The sequence below is a fragment of the Furipterus horrens genome, unplaced genomic scaffold (genome assembly GCF_987537825.1).
Source record: "Furipterus horrens unplaced genomic scaffold, mFurHor1.1.pri manual_scaffold_6, whole genome shotgun sequence".
In the NCBI taxonomy this organism is placed as follows: domain Eukaryota; kingdom Metazoa; phylum Chordata; class Mammalia; order Chiroptera; family Furipteridae; genus Furipterus; species Furipterus horrens.
In genome coordinates this window covers 131,221,589-131,242,871 of record NW_028327176.1, presented here as the reverse complement: position 1 = coordinate 131,242,871, position 21,283 = coordinate 131,221,589, and the positions used below count along the sequence as shown (strand labels likewise).

Sequence of the window (21,283 nt, the reverse complement as noted above, 5' to 3'; positions counted from 1 at the left end):
TATGAGTCATCCAAAATGCAAAGTTCCCATCTGGACCATTATTCTACTCTAAGAATTCAGTAATATAAAACTTTAAAATACATGAATACCATGCTTTACATCAAACTAGAAGTAAAAAAAGGGGCCAATCATGTCTCATAAAGAAAATAAAGTTTTACATTAAATATGCAAATATAAATTTTATCTTTGTATATATAATTACAGTGAGGTATAGATATCTATCCAGCTTGCATGAGATATGTATTATGTGTGTATATATGTATGTGTGTTTATATGTATATGTGTGTATGCACACACACACATATAAGTATATAAAGTATCCCAATGGTTAAGTCATATAAAGACTAGTTACTTAAATCAGCCAGTGAAAAAGATCTGCAAGAATCTTGAAGTCATGTAAAACTAAGTTACAGCTCAAATGCTGACAAATATAAACATCCTACTAAATTGTTAAGTCACTCCCATCTTTCCCATAATTTAGCCAGAGCAGTGAAAAGATTCAAAATTATTTAAGATAGAAGCTAGATAAAATCACTTCACATATATTTCTGAAAGTTGGTTAGAATCACTACCCAAGAGCGCACCAAAAAGTTTAAGATTGACAACAATGGTTCCTCCCTATCTAAGAGAAAGGGAAGTTTCTTTACTTTTAAAAATAATTACTAACAAAAGAAAACATACTCACCTCTTCGATTAACTTTTCATTTGGTGATGACGTACAAAGACAGACAAGGTAAGTTTGCTTAAAACTACCTTTTGTACCAATCTCTGGATGGTCAGAACACAGCTTTGCTAGAGCAGTTGCTTGACTTAACTGATTTGTTTTGATTAGATGTTTAATTCTCATATCCAACAAGATGGGACCCTCAAAAGCTAAAAATTCATTCACTTTAAAAAACAAGACATAATAGATTATTAACATTTGGTGATAATTCATTTTTAATAATATACTTAAAGAATATTATTTTAAAAGCACAGGAACTAAGCCCCTCCCCCATTTTTGCAATTATCTATTATTGTTAGGTTATCACAAAATACTTAAATCTTATAAGCAAAAGGAGACTATATAGCTAACTTTAAATTCTGCATTAAATATTCTTGCTCCTGAGAGTACCATTTAGAATGAGGTGAATTAACTTATTGAGGGTAAAAATAATTTCACATTAAATTCTAATAGTCGGTGTTATTAAAATCATACTAATCCCTCCCCCACACAGAACGTATTCTTGAACACCAAGGGTTAGCATTCCTAGAAATTTGCAGTGATAGGGCCTTACATACTTATATAGACAATCACAAAAGAATGTTTGGATGCTCTAGAAAATGAGATTCAACTAAAATTGTTTTTCAATACTAATGATTAAAGTCTACCTTGATTTAATGGTGTTTTAGAACAAATTAAACGATACAAAATAAATAAATAAAAGGGTAGGGGGAGTCTGCTGAACATTCTGTGGATTTGTACTGTTATTTTAAAATAAATCAATAAACCTCAACATTTGCTTAAGTGCCACTTAGGCATAATCAATTTCTATTCTTTTCAAATCTTTTAATTTCCTAGTGCTTGTCTGATCCACTAAAAATAAGAATTTAAATTTTTTCTCTTTGTGAAGGAGAATTTAAATTTCAATAAGCACAAATTTAAACTTTTCCCTAAAGCTTTCTTTACCAGGATGAAAATCAAGTAAAAAAGTTACCTTGTGATGGCTAGCCTGAAACCTTTGGAAGGCTTTTTAGTAATAAAATTTTAAATGCTCTATTAATAAGACACACAATTACAATACTTATGAACAGACTGGAAGATATGTCTAATGTGCGTAATTTGCACGCTAGAAGATAAAGAATGAGAGATGTTCTTCCCTTCTTTAAATATTCTTTTCTACCCTCTAGTGTCTATAAGATAGTGTGATCAATGCTTTTTAGTATTAAAACCATGAGCATATAAACAATTTAACACAGGGTCCCAATCTCATACTTTTCTTGAAATCTAGACCTTTGTATTTGCTACTCTCTATTCTTTACATTAATTAAACTGAAAGTATAAAGACTGAAAACAGATAGTTTATAAATATATAACTTTCTGATGTCTCTAAATGTCTTATTGTACATATATAAATAAACAGGGCATTACTTTAGTATCATCACATGATTCTATTAGGTCAATTACACTGCAAATATCTTTTCACAGTTCAGTTCACTGTCAAAGCAAAATGGGTAAGGATTTTAAATGAAAATTTTAATAAAAGTAAAGTTATTCTGGCTATAAAAAAGTCATAGACTTGAAAAAACAACTTTAGATTCCTAATACAGTAATTCTCTTAAAAGGGAACTCTTGGTGTGGTGAACATGCAATATAGTGTAGATGATGTGTTGTAGAGTTGTGCACTTGAAACCTGAAATATTTTGTTAACCAGTGTCACTCCAATAAATTCAATAAGAAGGGAAAAAAGGAAACTCTAACAATACGAAGTCTGGGAATTAATTCAAATACTCCCACAAAAATTCATAAACAAACTCTTAAGATCATGTGGATAAATTAGTTACAGGTGGCAAGTATTTAACAAAACTGATGACAATCTTAATAGGAGAATCTCAGCTCCTAAAATCTCAAATTGTGCAAAATAACTGCTGTGCTAACTTGATGTATAGAAGAACATATATTAATATTATAAATTTCAAAAGCACAGCTGTGTATGTGTTTTTAAACATGGGAAACCAATGCCACACTTAGGGCAAAACTAATTTCAAAGAAATATATGAGAGCAGAAGGAATTTTATAGATCATTTTATCCTGTGCCATAATTTGGCAGATGAGTAAACTGAGGCTCACAGAAGGCAAGTGACTTCCTAGGTTCATCAAGCCAGTTAATAACAGAACCAGGACTACAATAATGTAATCTTCTGATTTCCAACTTTATACAGTAAAGAGCTGTAGTAGCATTAGCTTTTAAAGGAAAAAAAATTAGGTATCCTGAATCTCATGATTCAAATGGATCAAAGTAGATTACATTCTAATACTCAACTGAGAACCAACTGAACACTCACTCACCTCCTTCCCCATCCCCCTTGACCATTTCTCCTTCACTGCTTTCCTTTTTACCCCATTCTTCTGTATATTTTTCTACTTCTCTCCAATCCAGCTTTTTTTCCTTATAAAATTATATCATATCAAAGACTACCTCTTTCAGAGCTTGCCAGACCTATGAAAAAAGTTCCATGACTTTTATTCTTCAGTATCTAGTCACATCAAATTTTACTTCTTAGCCCTGACTGGTATGGCTCAGTAGAATGAGCACATGCCTGGGTGCAGGCCAGGTCCCCAGTTGGGGGTCTGCAAGAGGCAGCCACACATTGATGTTTCTCTCCCCCCCTCTCTCCCTAAATAAATAAATAAATCTTAAAAAAAAAAAAAAAATGACTCCCTGCTTTTTTCCCAGAAAAATAAAAATATCTTGAATTTTACTTGTGCGCAGCCTTTTAAACTGTTTTCTATATATTTATAGACTTGAATAGAAAAGCAGAATTTACTACGTTCAAGCCTTTCAAGAGAGCTGATGATATAAAATGGCAATATTACCAAATGATACAGCCAGTTCCATTAAGAAATAATGGCCTTCTTCCCATAAAATGACACTTACTTAAATAGTAAAGAAGAAAATATTAGTTTCACCATTAAAAATAATTAAATGTATTAACTGAATTTTTATGAGAAATCATTACATAATTAATTGAGCACACACTATGCACCAAAATTTATATTAGGTAGGTCCTGGATTGCCCACAAGTGGAATCAACTTATTTACATCACTTCCATGCCCAGATTCACACACAACTTTCTTTGTAGCATCTCTGATTAGCTGTTTCACAAGCATCTCAAACTCTTCATACCAAAATCTCTATACCAAACTATGTGTTATCTCAGCCCCCTTAGTTGTGCTCAAGCCAGAAAAGAGTTGACCTTAAAATGGTCTTTTGCTCCTCACCCATACATTCAATCCACCATCTAATTCCATCACTTCTAACTTTTAAAACACCCAATTCCATTCACTTTTCTCCATCTCTACTTCTATCATTCAGCCCCTCCTCCCAGCCCAAATCATTAATCAGACCACTTTGGAGCACTCCACTAGTTCTGCACCCACTCCTATTCTCTCCATCAAATCACCACTGGGACCCAGGGTGTTTTACAGCCAAATTGGAAAGGAAGAAGTAAAATCATCTCATCGAAGATTACATATTCTATGTGGACAACTCTAAAGATCACACCCCCCCCACCACAAAAAACTATTAGAACTAATGAACAAATTTAGCAAAGTTGCAGAACACAAAAAACACAAAAATAGTGCTTTTCTATACACTAACAATCAGAAAAGAAAATTAAGAAAAAATTCCATTTACAATAGCAACAGAAAGAATAAAATACACAGGGATAAATTTAACCAAGATGAAAGACTTATATACCAGATTCTACAAAATATTGCTAAAATAAATTAAGGAAGATAAAACACACGTAAAGATCCCAGGTTCATGGATTAGAAGATGATGTTAAGATGTACAACTACCCAAAGCAATCTACAGAGTCAGTATAATCCCTACCAAAATTACAAATGGTATTTTTTGCAGAGATAGAAAAATTTATCCTACAATTATAATCTCAAGGAACCACAAACAAAAACAATTTTGAAAAAGCACAAAGTTGGAGGTCTCACACTTAAAAGTTACAGTCATCAAAATAGCATGCAACTGGCATAAAGACAGACATATAGGCAATGCAATAAAATGGAAAGCTCAGAGATAAACCCTAATTCATATGTATGGTCAAATGATGTTCAACGAGAGCGCCAAGACCACTCAATGAAAAAAAGTGTGGTCTTTTCAACAAATAGTGCTGGAAAACTAGATATCCACATGCAAAAGAATAAAGCTGCACTCAAATCTTAAGCCATATAAAAAACTAATTCATGACGACTAAAAAACTTAAATGTAAAGACCCCCAAAGTCTAAAGCTCCTAGAAGAAAACAAAAGGGAAAATATTTCAAGACACTGGACTTGGCAATGATTTATTGGCTATAACATCAAAGTCCAGGCAAAAACTAAAACAGACAAACGGGACTTAACGTTTGTGCATCAAAGGACAGTACCAACAGAGTGAAAAGGCAGAAAACTGAATGGGAGAAAATATTTACAAATTATATATCTGATAAGAGGTTAATATCTACAGGAACTACTACAACTCAACAAAAAATCAAATCCTATTAAAAAGTGAGCAAAGGACTTGAATAGATATTTCTCCAAAGATGATATACAAATGACCAATAAGCATATAAAAATATTCAACATCACTAACCATCAGATAAATGCAAATCAAAAACCACAATGAGGTATCATCTCACATCCATCAGAATGGCTACTATAAAAAAAACAACAACAAGTGTTTGTGAGGATGTGGAGAAATTGGAACATTTGGGCATTACTGATGGGACTGTAAAATGGTACAATCTCCACAAAGGGTGTGGAAGTTCCTCAAAAAAAGGAAACTACCAAACGGTTCAGCTATCCCACTTCTGGGTATGTATGCTAAAGAACTGAAAGGAGGGTCTTTGAAGAGATATTTGCATGCCCATGTTCATAGCAGCACTACTCACAAGAGCCAAGAGGTGGAAGCAATTGAAATGTCTATCAACAAAGGGATGATTAACAAAATGTGGCATATACATACAATGAAATATTATTTACCCTTAAAAAGAAGGAAATCCTGTCACATGATACAACATGGATGATCCTTGAGGACATTTGGCTAAGTGAAATAACCAGTTACAAAAATAGTAAATATGGTATGATTCTACTTATATGATGTATCTAAAGTATGCAAAGTCAATAAAACCAAAAAGAAAAATAGGATGCTGGTTATCCAGGGGCTGGAAGTGGAGGGTGGGGGAAAAGGAAGTTGTTTTGTTATATAGTTTAACTTGGCAATATGAAAAAGTTCTGGAGATCTACTTCACACCAACACAAACATACTTAACACTACTGAAGTATACACTTAAAAATGATTAAATGGTACACTTAATGCTATGCATTTTACCACAGTAAAAGAATACATTAAGAAAATCAATTCAGCATTGTTATTTAAAAAAAACACCCTGAAACAAGATGGCGGAGGAGTAAGTGGAAGCTACACTAACTTCCTCCCAGAACTAGTCTGGAATAACAACGTAATTTTGGAGAAATCATCTGGAATAACCAACCGAACACCAGCTGGAGAGAAGTCTTATAACCACGGAGAGACAGAAAAGGCCGCTACATCACAACGTGACCAGTAGGGAGTGCGGAGACGCGGAAGGGCTGGCTGGGATCACACGGGTGGCAGCTGAAGGGACTGAGAAACAGCTCAGCAGCCAGGGGTTCCCCCTGAGAAGGGCAGGGTCCAAACCCCCAGCCGGGCTCCCCAGCCTACAGCAACAGAGTGGAAAGTAAAATAGTATCCAGCTGAGAAAAGCGAAAAGCCACAGGGTTTCTTGCTAGCCGGAGAGAAACAGCTGGAGAAAAAGAGCTCTTAAGCGGATCACATACAAAGATATTTTGGCCTCCACTTACCCTGGGCACAAGCAGAGGGAAGACAGAGAGGACTGGAGACGCTTGGGGAGAGTTTGGTGTGGTGGCTTTGAGGGGAGAGCTGGGGAAGCGGCCAGCCAGGTCCCAGGGCTGACTCATCCCCACACTGCAGGGAGACCATTCCCGGCCAAGTGGCGTCAGCCTGAGGGGAAGCAAAGGCCCTGCCTACAGGAATTAAGCGGCCACACCCACGGTCCTTAAGCCTGACAACTAATCACAGATTGAATAGATTATCAACTAAAGGAGACAGACAAAGGCAGTAGATTCCTGGAAGTCTCCAACAGGCTTCCTAGGCCCAGACTGGTACAGGATCTGACGCCACCAGGGGCAGACCCAGGAAGTGCAGATCATTCTAAGAAGCACCAACAAACAATAGGAGCCACAAAAATGGGGAGACAGAGAAACAACACCCCATCGAAAGGAAAGGTAGAGTCCCCAGAAAGAGTGCTAAATGAAATAGAGGGGAGCCAACTATCAGATATGGAATTGAAAGCATGTATTATGGAGAAGCTCAATGAGCTCAGCGGAAACTACAAAGAACTCCAGAAAAACTACAGTGAACTCCAGAAGAACTACAAGGAACTTACTGAGAATTATACCAGCATCAAAAAGGACATGGAAGCTATCAATAAGAGCCAGGAGGAAATGAAGAATACGATCTCTGAATTGAAGAACACAGTAGAAGGAATTAAAAACAGGCTAGAGGAAGCAGAAAATCGGATCAGCGAGCTGGAGGACAATGTAGACAAAAACTCACAGACAGTGCAACAAAATGAAAAAAGGCTGAACAAGACTGAAGAGGCTCTAAGACAGCTGCAGGACAACATGAAACATAATAATATCCGTATCATAGGAATTCCAGAAGGAGAAGAAGAAGAGCAAGGAATAGAAAACCTCTTTGAAAAACTAATGACAGAAAACTTCCCTAACATGAAGAGAGAAAGAGACATGCAAGTCCAGGAAGCACAGAGGGTCCCAATGAAGATGAACCCCAACAGGCCCACTTCAAGACACATCATAATTAAAATGCCAACATTCAAAGACAAAGAGAGAATCCTAAAAGCAGCAAGAGAGAAACAACTAATAACATACAAGGGAGCTCCAATAAGGCTATCATCAGATTTCTCAGCAGAAACACTACAAGCCAGAAGGGAATGGCAAAATATATTCCAAGTAATGAAAAACAAAGGCCTACAACCAAGAATACTCTACCCAGCAAGGCTCTCATTCAAAATGGAAGGTGAAATAAGGAGTTTCCAAGACAAAAGAAGGTTAAAAGAATACATCTCCACCAAACCAGTATTGCAAGAGATGCTAAAGGGTCTGCTTTAAGAAGATGAAAGAAACAGAGAGAGACAGAGAGGAACACGAGTACAAAGGGGGAAAATGACATTGAATAAGTACTGAAAGAAAGAAGGAACTTCTACCATTTGCAACAACATGATTGGAACTAGAGAGAATTATGCTTAGCGAAATAAGCCAGGCAACAAAAGAAAATTACCTTATGCTATCACCTGTTAAAGGAAACTAATGAACAACACAAACAAATGAGCAAAATTGAACCAGAGGTATGTAAACGAGGAATAAACTAACAGTAACAAAGGGGGAGATGGGAGGGAGAGAAGTGGTAAGAAGGGGAAGGGTCTAGTCAAAGAACATGTATAAATGACCCATGGACATGGACAACTGGGTGGGGACTGAATGTGGGAGAAGGGAGGGACAGGGTGCAGAGAACCAAGAGGGGGAAAAAAGTGAGACAACTGTAATGGAAAAACAAACAGAAAAATTTTTAGTGGGGGTAAAAATAAAAATATAAAGAATAGAAATGCAAGTTCAGTGAATATTAGAAGGATAAGGATTTTCCTTCACACTGTATATATTTTCTCCCTATCTGATCCCTCCAGAATTTGGCATTCTAAGGAAGTAAGTAATGACCTAAGTTTCTTTGCATAAAACTAATAAGACCAGTTGTTAATAACGATTTTTTTGACTAAGACTTTGACTGGAATGTCATGCCTAAAGGAGACATGCTTGGGCTTTGGTTGTTACCAAAAAGCCCTGAGCAACTGGGACTGACTTTCAAAGGTAATAAACGTCTACGAGATAAAAGGCCTGGTATCTTGGATGGATGAGCGGTCCATAGCAATCTTTCCAGGGAAGGAACGAAGGTTGTTTTCCTGAAAGATGGCTAGAAGGGACCTTAAGGCACAATGGAAAACCAGGAGGACCTGGAAAAGACAGGTGTTTACAGGCAAGGCTGAATGCCAGGTATGTGGCCCAGCTTCTGTGCCCTGAAGGGCAGACTGAAGGTCACCCTAAATGTTCCTTGCGTAAGTTCCAGCAAAGCAGAACTAAAGATCATAAGTGGTCATTTGCTGCTCTTGTTGTGTTTATGCAAATGAACAAGATAAATTAAAAATGAACTTAATGCAGTCCCTTTAATGACAAGGAGGGTAATCTTAGGGAGAAAAATCAAGATTCAAGGAAGATCACAATGCCCAGTGGTAGACTATAAAGTAGTGCAGCTAACCGTCTTTAAAGTTTCTTTTCATTTAAAATTTGTTTTCATTTGAAAGTTAAACTATGTCTGTGGCATTATCAAAGATGTTTAATTTACAGGCAAGAAGAATGTCAAATGCCTTGCAACTGGATGTCTTTCCGATAAGACAGTCCTACAGATCTATAAACTTGTGTGTGTGTTATGTTACATAAATTAACATGTGTTTTCTGTTTTCAAAGGGCATAAGCCTACGATCTCATTACCTGAGTGATTGTCTGTATGTATAGGCCTCACTTAATCCTGTCTGCATTGCTGCCTCCTGAGACTCAATGGTTTGGCTGAACTAAGTGGCTGGGTTGGTGAAGAACGGGGTGATCTGTGGGCTTCACTTTAAAACTGGTTTCTCTTTTCTATCCTAATGGCTTGGACAGAAAGAGCCCAGAGGCCTGAGAGGGGGGAAACCTAAAATATTTCCCTCAGTCCAAACTAAGTATAATGGGCAAAAGGGTTTTGGACAGGTGAGATGTACCTGGCATACCTTCCTCCAAAGAAACCCTTCTTTTCCCTAATGTGGGACATTGAAAAATTAATACCTGTCTTTTGTCATCTAGTGGTTACAGATTGAATGATGTTCTTTAACCCTGTTGTCCCCAGAATACAACAAGGATGCCAACCTGTTAAACCAAGCACGCCGTTGTCCAGAGACAGCCAACCAACCTGGAGTCTGCACTATCCTTCCCCTTGTGGGAAGGCCACCCTCCCCTCCACACCCCCACTCTTATTAGGGATTTCTTGACCCAAGGGTAGGTAGGACGACGACCATGTCCAGCTTGAAGCAGCTAGAGGAGCTCGAGACCTTCGTCCATTGTCCTTTATAAGATTGTAAAGGGTCTTAAGTCTGAGAGGAAGGGATTGTTATTTTTTATTGTTAAAATATTTAACTAATTAATTATTTAAAAAAAGAAGAAAAATATATGAAAGGGTGAGCCATGGGCATGGACTTGGGGAGGGGATTGTCAAGGAAGGGGGGGTGTTGGGTGGAGGGGAACAAAGGGGAAAAAATTGGAACTATTGTAAATATAATCAATAAAATATACTTAAAAAATAAAAAAATAAAAAAATAAAAAAATAAACACCCTAATTTAGAAATTTAATAAAATCACAACACTTCAAGCTCCAGATTAGTGGTTTTTAACCCCAGCTGTACAATTATCTTGAACATCTAAAATGTACTAATGCCTATGACTCACACGCAGAGACTCAAATGTAATAGGCCGAAGGTAAGCTTCCAGCAGTAGTACAGGTATACAATACATATCTAAAGAGAGCCAGAATTGGGACAACTGCTTTAAGCAGGTGTACTTCATTGTCAAAATTACCAATTAGAGACAGTCTTAATCTTCACCCATCTCTCACCTTTTCCTGAGGGAACATATCACATTTACAAGAAAGAGATTCCAGGATTTCTTCAATCATGTTTCTTGTTTTCTAAGTCTGAAAGTTTATGGTTATAACTGATTACGGTAAACTTCTTCTTGATCATAAATGATTTTTTGACATGACTGATATAAAAACTATTTTTAAAGGTTAAATATTTCATGTCCTAGATCTATCTATTTTGTATGAGACACTAAAATTTTTGTGAGATAACATTTAAGTATTAGTAATTAAATTCTGATATACTTACTTATCGATATAAAATTGTAAAATACACTCATTAAAACAGAAAAAACATATTTTTAGAATGTTTCAAGCAGCCAATGAGTGTGTTTTCTAGTAAAAATAAAAATTTGGGGGTTATTGTATTTATAGTTAATTATATAAGAATATAATTAATGTTAATAAAACACAAAGTAAATACGAAATATGTCATCAGTCTGAAAAGGGACAGTAAACACTTCTGTAAGTTCACTGAAGTCAATCAAGTTCTATCAGCTTAATTCTACCCAGAGTTGCTGATCCGTAAGGATCTCAGGGTTCTATACAAGTAAAAGGTAATCTAATTTAATAGCAATTACAAAAAAAAAAATCTGAAATAGCCAGCTTACTTATTTTTTATTACAAGATGAGGACAGTTAAGAGCAAAGAAAAGAGAAATAAAGCTAAGTAAAATTATAAGAAGATAATCAAGGAGAAGTTAGAAAAACTATTTCTGAGAGTAGTTAATATATAGTTTATAAGATGCTCTTTCAGCAACTTTGTGTAAGAAATGTCCCAACATAAAAAACATTGTCAATAGATTTAAGTTTAGGTCTCAAAGTCACCCCTTTTGGAATTCTCTATATAGACAGGTAAAGATAAATACACTCACACACCCCATAGATATACTGAAAGAACTGGATATTTACTATCAGAAAGTAAATGCAGCTATGCATGGAAATGCAGACCTGGCCTTGCCCTATTTACCTGGAAAGTATAAGTTATCACTTGCTCCTTCCTCTTTTTCCCTCCCCCATTAAGATATTATATCTTATGTATGCTAATATCTATAAACCAGACAGCAATTTTTCCATGTTCACTTTAAAATGCAAAGTTTATGAATGAAATAAACATTTTCTCATAAAATTCTGAAAGATTTAATAAGCACTATAAAATGCTTAAGCTTTAGAAATTTCCTTTGAAAACTAAGGGATTTGAAGGAAGGAAGGAAGGAAGGAATGAACAAACAAAGGAAAGAAGCTACAGGGCTTTTAGATTCAAGAAAAGACTGGCAAATAATAAAAACACAATTTATGTAACTGCAAATCATCCCGACATAGAAGTAGAAAGAAGGCCGTGGCCGGATAGCTCAGTTGGTTAGAGCAACTTCTGATACACCAAGGTTATGGGTTCAATCCCTGGTCAGGGCATAGACAAGAATTAACCAATGAATGCATAAAAAAAGTGGAACTACAAATCAAGATTTCTCTCTCTCCCTCTAAAATCAATCAATAAACAAAAAAAGTAGAAAGAAGAGAGCCAAAGAAATTCAGTATAACTATGATAAGGAGAGCTCTCTTAGAATTTAGATTTTCAAATGATGACATGTAGAAAAAAGGAAAAGCAGGTTCAGGTCCAACGATACACCATGGGTATGCAAATGGTACTAAAACTAAGACCCAGGATGAATTCCAGCTCCTCAAAAATGTTGAGAACAATGAAATTGGTGAAGGTGAGTAACTTCTTGAAAGAAAAAATAAAAGGCCTGCTTATTGGGCCTGATTATGTATATTTATGACAGAGAAAAGAAAAAATTCTCTATTCCCATGGTGGTTCTGATAAATTTTACAGTGAATGAAGTAGAACAATGGAGCAAATAAAAACAAATGGGAAAGTATAATTTTCAAAATGGGACTGAAGGTACATTTTGCAAAACTATAGAGGAACAGATATAATCCTGAGTCTCAAAAATAATTATACTAAAAATGTGATTGGTGGTGGTTCCAAAAAAGAGGTGAGACTGTAAAGAGCCAAGACCATCACTAAACATAAATTAGGTTACACTTTTCACAAAAGTTATCTCAAAATGTGTCATAGACCCAATGTAAAATGTACAACTATAAACCTTTTAGGAGAAAAATCCATATGACCTTAACTTTGATAATAAATTTTTAAATAAAATACCCAAAACATAGTCCATTTAAAAAAAAAAAAAAATCGGAAGTTGGACTTCATTAAAATCCAAAACTTTTGCTCTGTTAAAGACATTAAAAAATAAAGGACAAACCACACAGTAAAAGAACATATTTGCAAAGCTCATATCTGATAAAGTACTTCTATCCAAAACTTACAGAGAACTGCTAAAACTCAACAATAAGAAAATGAACAACTCAATTTAAAAAATAGGCAAAAAAACTACACATATGCCTCACAGAAGATATACGAATGGCAAATATGAATATAAAAATATGTTCAATGTCATTTGTCATTACAGAAATGCAAATTCAAACAATGTGATATCACTACACACCTAGTAGAATGGCTAAAATTCTAAAAATAGGCAATACTAATTGCCAGTGAGGGTCGAGTAATAGAAACTCCCATTCATTTCTGATAAGAATGGTACAGCCATTTTCAAAGAGAATTTGGCAGTTTCTTACAAAACAAGACAGCCTTACCATATGATCTAGCAATGTACGCTCCTAGACAGTATTCACCCAAATGATATGAAAACTTATGTCCATACAAAAATTTGCATTCAGCTGTTTGTTTACAGACGCTTTGTTCATAAACATCAAAAACTGGTAGGAAACAAGTAAACAAGATGTCCTTTACTAGGTAAAGTGATAAACTGTGGTATATTCATACAATGGAATATTATTCAGCAATAAAAAGGAATGAGCTCTAAAGCCAAAGGCATAGATGAATGCTAAATGCATACTGCTAAGTGAAAGAAACTAGACTGAAAAGGCTATATTACGACAATCTTGAAAAGAGAAAACATGGTAAACAGGTGAGGAGCTCTTAAGTACTGAGGAGGGGGTTGATTAGATGACATAGTTTTTTAAGGGCAGTGAAATATTCTGTATGATACTCTATTGGTGGATACATGACACATGTGTTTGTCAAGATCCACAGAACTCTACAGCACAGAGGGAATCTTATGGCACAAAATTTTTTAAAATTTTACTTAGGCAGTTGGGAAGCCCAGGATGGAATGCAAAATATGGTAAGAAGAATCTAACTGTATTACAAATGTTACGAAAGAACTTCACTAAAAGAGGTAGGGAAATAAGGTATTTCCAATTTAGTTAGAACTTTGGATAAATGGAGTCTATAAGAATAATGGCAAGAGGAAGTGTACATAGCCCTGTACTCTAATTGACAAATATGTTTTCCACGGGGGTACAGATTCTCAATTCTGAAACCACTATACTTGTATATTAGGACTGATTAAGTATATGGACGGTCAATAGCAGGAAAAGCCAATGTGAAAAGACTATATACTGTATGATTCCAATTATATAATTTTGTTGAAGTGAAGGTTATAGATTAAGAAGACGATGCTAGAATAATCAATGTGGTATGGATTAGAGTTAGAGACATCATACAGCTGGTTACACAGAGAAATACTTATAGTTATGTGTATATACACAATTAGTATACCAACATATTTTGTTGTCCACGGAGAGGTCCTAGGAGCAATATGTCATCCTAGTATCAATGAGCACACCCAGTCACCAGGTCTTGGTTTCTAATACTATTCTCAATAAAAGGAACCAAGGTTCCTTGGAGAAATAGCTGATTTTATCACTGGGGCAGCAAATATGCAAGGTAAGCCTGAAGCACCTTGTAGTGCCAGGAAGCAAGGAAATATGCAAACAAAAAATATAACTCACAATGATGGGGCTATGTCAAAGGGACACAGAAGTTAACTCAGGGTTCCCAATAATCAAAGCTGGAACATCTTGAGCAATGAAATAAATAAAGTAGTACTGGATTACGACCAAGGTATAAAATAAGTATCCAATGAGTCTTCATTGGTATAAATGACTAAATAAACAAATGGGAAAGAAAAGACAAATCTCCTGTGTAAAGTTCCAAATTATCTATGTAGATATTGCTCCCTCAAGGAGGTGGAGCTTAATTCTCCACCTTTTAAGTGTGGACTGCATATATTAACCTCCTTCCAAAGAGGACAGCATGAAAAGGGAGAAAAAGAATAACTTCACACTGGAGACAGCTGACACACTACCTCAGCCAGGTGATCGAGGTTAGCGTAACAGTCAAAAGTAATGTGGCCAGTGTGCAACCCTGATATAATAATGTAGTGACAATGGCACAAATTCCAACTGAGGGACATTCTACAAAATACCTGACCAGTATTCCTCAAAACTGTCAAGGTCATCAAAAACAAGGAAAGTCTGAAAAACTCTCACAGCCAAGAGGAGCCTAAGGAGACATGAGGACTAAATGTAATGTGGAATCCTGGATGGGATCCTGGAACAGAAAAGGGACATTAGGTAAAAACTAAGGAAATTAAATGAAGAATGGACTTCAATAACAAAGTATAAATACTGGTTTATTAATTGTGACAAACGAATCATAATAAGCTAATAGGTAAACTAGTTGTGAGAATTTTTCATAATTTTCCTATAAATCTAAAGTAAAAAGTTCATTTTAAAAAATAACTTAGGTAAGACTAACCTCAGTATTAAACAGTCTAACTTAACAGAACTCTAGCCAAATATTATAGTTTTTCATCAAATCCTTATAGATAAAAAGGAGAACTACAGGTCAGACATAAGAAAACCAGGTGTGTTTGATGAAGCAATAGTAATTAAAAGGTATTGATTAAAGGACTGAAGGCAAGCAGGAAAATTTCTACAAGTATTACAAGGGCTAGGTTTCTGTACATGATCTTTTCATAATTATTATGTAGGACCTGGATGCTAACAGAATGTATACTAGTAAGTCAAACTTTGAAAAACAAAATCAAGATTTAAAAGGATTTTGACAAGTTACAGAGCAGAATCTTATTAAAGAGTAAAATTAAACAGGAAAAAAAGTAATACCTTATGTGCCAAAGACAAAGTACAAAAATGTAATTTAATAACAGCATTAAAAAAATTTTTTTGTATGTGGTTTTAGTGACCTCATTGAGTTGTGAGAAAGATATGGCTATCCAAAAAGGCAATGTCGTCTTACTCAAGTCATACTAACTTAAGCATAAATTGTTAGGATGAAGGGGAGAGAGTACCAATGACCTCAAAGCTGACCAGCTCATATTTAGGGTACACATCAAGTTCTGAGAACTACACATTAAAGAGAACATAAGCAACAAAATGCACTCAAAAATCAGGTATCATGACTGGAGACTTAAAAGCATGCCACACCAGAAAGGCTTTTAATCTACAGAAGAAAAGATGACTAAGCACTGACATGATGGCAATCTTTCAATATCTTGATTGATATGGTGAAAGAGGGATTTATACTGTTTGGTATGGCTTTAGGGGTAACACTAGGTCCAAAAGATGTAAACTTTAAGAATGTAGTATTCACAAGAAATATTCTCTAACAGAAGACTAAGAATGGAAGGAACGACACAGCTACCATTCTCTAGAAGTGTTCAAGCAAAGGCTGATTTATCAATGATGTCTGGAAGGGAGTTAAAATGAAGTAAAAAATAAACGAGCATTTGGTGCCTTTCTAATCCTGAAATTATGACTAAAGATTTAAAGGCACAAGTAGTACGTAAGCCTAAAGTTCCTGTGATAGCAAAGGCCATCTACTTGAATTATGTTGGTTTAGTTATTAGTTACCTTAATTCTAGGAAGCTAACATCTTAAAGTGAAACCAGTATTTTAAATTTTGAGTCCAGCTCACTCTCAACCTCCAAAATCAAAGAGCATTTCTTGGTCTAGCCGGGTTTTAGTAGGTCCAAACTTAGTCAAACCAAAAGCAAATAAAAACAATTCAGGATTAAATGGATTACCTACTGTAGAAATACTACATCAAACTTTAAAGGCTCCACTGTAAAAAAATCTAATGAGCAATACCTATTAAGGTGTACTCATTGTTCTCTGAACTCTTCCTCTTCTCTTCAAACTTGCTGTAGGTTAGAATAGCGGGCTGAATATGTACTATAAAAAATTAAAAGTTCCCCATCCTTCTGAACTCTAAAATTTGAAAATGTAAATAAATTAGTATGTATATGTAAAACTTTAATCCCTTCAACTTTTTCAGAGGAGGAAATGAATATACACTTCTCGTTTGTGTGATTATACATAAAATGACACCCATTAAAGAAGTATTCTAAATAACAGAGTACCAAGTAAAGATTATGGCTGCAAAAATCTCTTAATCATATAATATCTCTCTCGTTGCTTCATGAATTGTATTAAAGTCTTTCGCCTACAATCCATTTGCTATTGTAGAAACTCCTCTTGGTTGCACAGTTCAAACTATTCCAATACACTGTCAGGTGAAGACCAAGAAATAAAACAGCACAGAGACGGGCAAACATTTGTTAACAGAAACAATGTTAGGCACTTTTAAACAAGAAAATTGAGTACACTTTCTTTTAAAATAAATTTTAAATCTCTGTTAAGGTAAATGTTACATTTTCCTACTTTAGCATAATGTGTGAGTTTGGCAAAAACCTTTCTCAGAAATTCACAACAGAAAAACGAAGTTAATTCTTTATTTAACACGGATGCAATTTTATTTTATTAGGCTAAGGTGCAACACGGCATATTACAAAAAAAGAGACTGAAGAGCTGATTTCAATTCCTGGCTCTGCCTCACATCACTGGCAATGTCATGTAGAAAAGACAAGTTATCTTTCTGAGCCTCCATTTTCTGATATGTAAAATAGGAAAATTAAAGAGCCTACCTTTTTCATAGGATCACTGTGATGGTAAAATGAAACCAAGCATATAAAAACGTATTTCAAATTGTTTGAACTAAACAATGTAATTTGATATTATTACTATATTACATCCAATATTTTAAAAGTTGAGAACATTAGAAAGTAAAATCTGATCATAGGAATAAGAACATAATGATATTGATATACTGGAAATAAAACTAATATGGCGAAGGCAAAAAACATCTAAGATTCTCAACCTTTAAGTGTTATTATTATTGTTTTAAATAATGAATGTCTACTCTCCATTTCTCTAAGGTCTTGAAAACATCTGCTAATCCATGGATATCCATAAAGGAAGGGGGCACTAAAAATAAACTTATGTGAAAATTAAGAAAATAGATAACACTACTAAGAACAATCAGGAAAACATGGAGAAATGTTAAGAAGGGAGGTCAGGCAGAAACAACTAGCTTGCAGAGAAGTTTGGATATTAGCTGGGAAGCCTTTTAGTAAACATCAAAGTACCAGAAAAGTTCACAAGCAATGGGCTTTGTACTCCCTTCTCAGAGCCTTCAAAATTTGCTATCACATTGCAAAATACTTAAAGAGTTTGCCATCAATCAACAGGAAACACAATAATAAACAACAGAAGCAGCTTATTTAATTCTCTAATTAAATACCTCAGGAAAGGTTAGAATGAAAGCTGGATACTTTCCAAAATAACCTCAAGAAAAGTACCAAAGATGACAATTGTGCTCTTCATTATGGTATGTACAATTTTTGAACTCTAAACAGTGTTATACATATTAGTGATTTGGTCATCTACTTCTAATAGTTTACCAGCCAGTTTGAGTTTAACTGGGATCTTTATTGCCTAAGCTCATAAAATAACAACGAAGAAGGATAAAATAAGACTGAGCAATAAGCTCCATGATAAAGAATACTAATCTTGGAGACAGAAGAATTGAGAGTTCTAGCATTAATTTTTTTATTCTATTTTGAAGAAAACCATTCAGCTACCCTATTTCTGTATTTCCATCTGTCAAGTTAGTTATCAAATAAGCCAAATTGCTACCTGTCAGGATGTTGCAGAGAATTCCTCTGTAAAAAATGTAGTTTCTCTGTAATGCTAAGATTGTAAAGTCCTATAAATACATCCTTCCCCCAAATAAAATAAAAATGAAAGGTCTCAAGCACCTCAGATAAAATTTACTCAAATGGTCCTTGTTTGGGATATCTTGAGATGAATCATATTAAAAACAATTTTAAGTACTTATTTTTTCTGGTCTAATGATTCTTCCTCTCCCTCTCTCTCTCTCTAGAAAATTTACCTTTATCCTTATCCAAGGGTTCCTGGGAAAGAATAGTGCACAGTACCGGGTTTTTCCACACCCCAGTCTCTTGAGCTAGAGTAGCTAAAAAATGCAATTCACAGCTGCCATTCTCCATCAGCTTTTCATGAGCTACCTATAAATATTAAATAAACATCCAAAGAATTACAACAGATATTTAAAAGCAAGCTTATCAGGTTTTAAATATAATACTAAACTTTTGAAAAATAAGACTTTTATCTTAAAATTTTCATGTCATATTACAAAATGCTAAATTCCTTTACTTCTGATTTTTAAAGTCAAATCTCAAGATGAGTATTATATTAATTATAAATTTTAAGTAAATACAATGTATGTTTATAAATAAGTCCGTATTATTTTTCCCAAAAATCTAAACCAAGAGCAAAGCTGTTTCTCAAGGAAGCTATCAAAATATCCATAGCATAAAAGACCTTACTCATTTTACATCCTCTGTGTTAGTAAAAAAAATTTTCCCCAAAACTTCTACTATTAATAAATGACAGATCTGCATCAAGGACTAAGTGTCTACTTATGCATATTCCAGTAAGAGACTTATGAAAAGAAAACAAATGAATGATCTTTCATTTACTCACTACATAGTCTTGGCAAACTCCTATTAAAGCTGACACAAACCTTCCTTATTAGTTTTTTCCCAAATATTCATGTAGTTGGCATATTCTTCAGGCCACAAAAGACCAACAATTTTTATTCAATTCAGAAAATGTTTACCGAGGATTTCTACGGGGAAAGTACTAGGGAAGTACTGGGAGAAGAGAACAACTAGTCATTGTGTTTACGGGGCTTATTCTCTAATGGGATAAAGAAATATTTAAACAGTTGACATAGGCAAAATGAAACAAATGTTGTTAAGCAGGTATAAAATAACCCTGAGGAAGCTCCAAAATAAGAGCAGTGTCATGAAAACCCTTAAGACTTGCATGTTATGTTTATACAAAACATCTATTCCTCAACACCATAAAAACTTTCCCACTGCAACAATTTCAAGTGATTTAAGAAACTTTCTTTGAGCAATTGCTGAAAGCTACCACAGAGGAATTTGAAGACTTATTACCTTTCCATGAACTCATATAAAAGTATTAACTAGTGCTATTGTTTCAAAAAGGAAAGTTTAGAAATCCACTTTATGCTGACAAAAATAAATAAATAAATAGACAGATAGATAAATAAGTAGCATGAGGGACTTGGTATTATATCTGTATATAAATAACTTATTTAATTCTGTGGTAGTGTCTGAATTACTTACCTAAAAATAAACAGGCTAGGGAAAAAACCTAAGACACAAAGTACTGATATGCTGAAGTAGAAACTGAACGATCAAAAAGTTAGTTACAATGTGACAAAACATTTTATTTCAATAGTTTTTAAGTACCTATTATATGTAAGACATAACAGAATCCTATGGTATTAAAATACCTTCAAGAATTTTGTACTTGATATAGATTTTAATATTTAATATTATATAAGAAAACTGACTTCTCTAACTATATAGTTTATTTCACATGCCTCTGAAATTTGAGACTAACCCTTTTTAATGCATCCTACATAAGGCCAAAGGATATTTTGATATATTTCTCTGGCTAGAGAAAAAGACAACTATACTTTTTAAAACTAGGTAGCAGAACACCGTTTTTAACAAAATCATCAAAATTTACTTGACTCTATAATGTACCCAGCACAATTTAGTGCTTGAAAACAAAATTTAATGTTCTTGAAAATGCTCCAAAACAACTAAGTGCAAAATTGTGTAGTACTTCATATAAGAGAATAAAAGTAATTAAATAAAAGAGACAAAGCATGTGTTTTCAGCTCTAGGAAAAAAAAGCATGTGCTTTGGAATAAAGAACCTAGGTTCAAATAACTACTTCTGATATTAGCTGCATGATTATAGGCAGATAAATATTTCAGAGTATGAGCCTCAGTTTCCTCACCTTTAGAATGGGAAAAATATAACTACCCCCACAAAGTTTTCATAGAAATTAAATGAGATATGTTAAAATTCTTATAAAGCATATTGCAAATTTTCAGCATATAGTTAAACTGTTTCTAAAAAAAATGAGGACGTTTTCTTTTTCGTTCCCTTACTGCTCTGGCAAAGTCTTCTCATTATCTGATCTTAAAGAACAGTGCATTATTCAACCAAACTAAATATATACATTCATTGAGGAAACATTAATTGGGCATCTTACTATATGCAAGATACTAGTGTTAATAACAACAGCAATTAACGTTTGTTGTTACTTAGATGTTTTAAAGTTTAACTCAATAAAAAATTTATTAATAATGAAAACCGACCTAAAATGTACCTATATTAAACTAATAGGTAAATATTCTCACCTGCACCAGTGTCTGAAATTGTTCCCACTGTTTGTCTGATAACTCAACAGGCAGACACAATAAAAGTTCAACACAGCTTCTAAAAAATAAAAATTTGGTAAGGATACAAATAATTATCAAAACTTGAAGTAAAATAAAATAATTCTAACATCCGATTTTCCATACCTAAT

The 21,283-nt window shown here is 34.4% G+C and overlaps 1 protein-coding gene across 2 annotated transcripts in view; it reads right to left on the bottom strand.

Annotated features, from left to right (window-relative positions):
- Positions 1 to 21,283, bottom strand: part of ZNF292 (zinc finger protein 292) — an 84,467-nt gene that overhangs the window by 18,287 nt on the left and 44,897 nt on the right. For both annotated transcript variants that reach the window (XM_090279643.1, XM_090279645.1), the window contains 3 exons: positions 21,114 to 21,192; positions 18,738 to 18,873; positions 686 to 888 (listed from right to left, as the gene is read on the bottom strand). In XM_090279643.1, the coding sequence (XP_090135769.1) occupies positions 686 to 888; positions 18,738 to 18,873; positions 21,114 to 21,192 (418 nt within the window). The remainder of the gene's footprint in view (positions 1 to 685; positions 889 to 18,737; positions 18,874 to 21,113; positions 21,193 to 21,283) is intronic.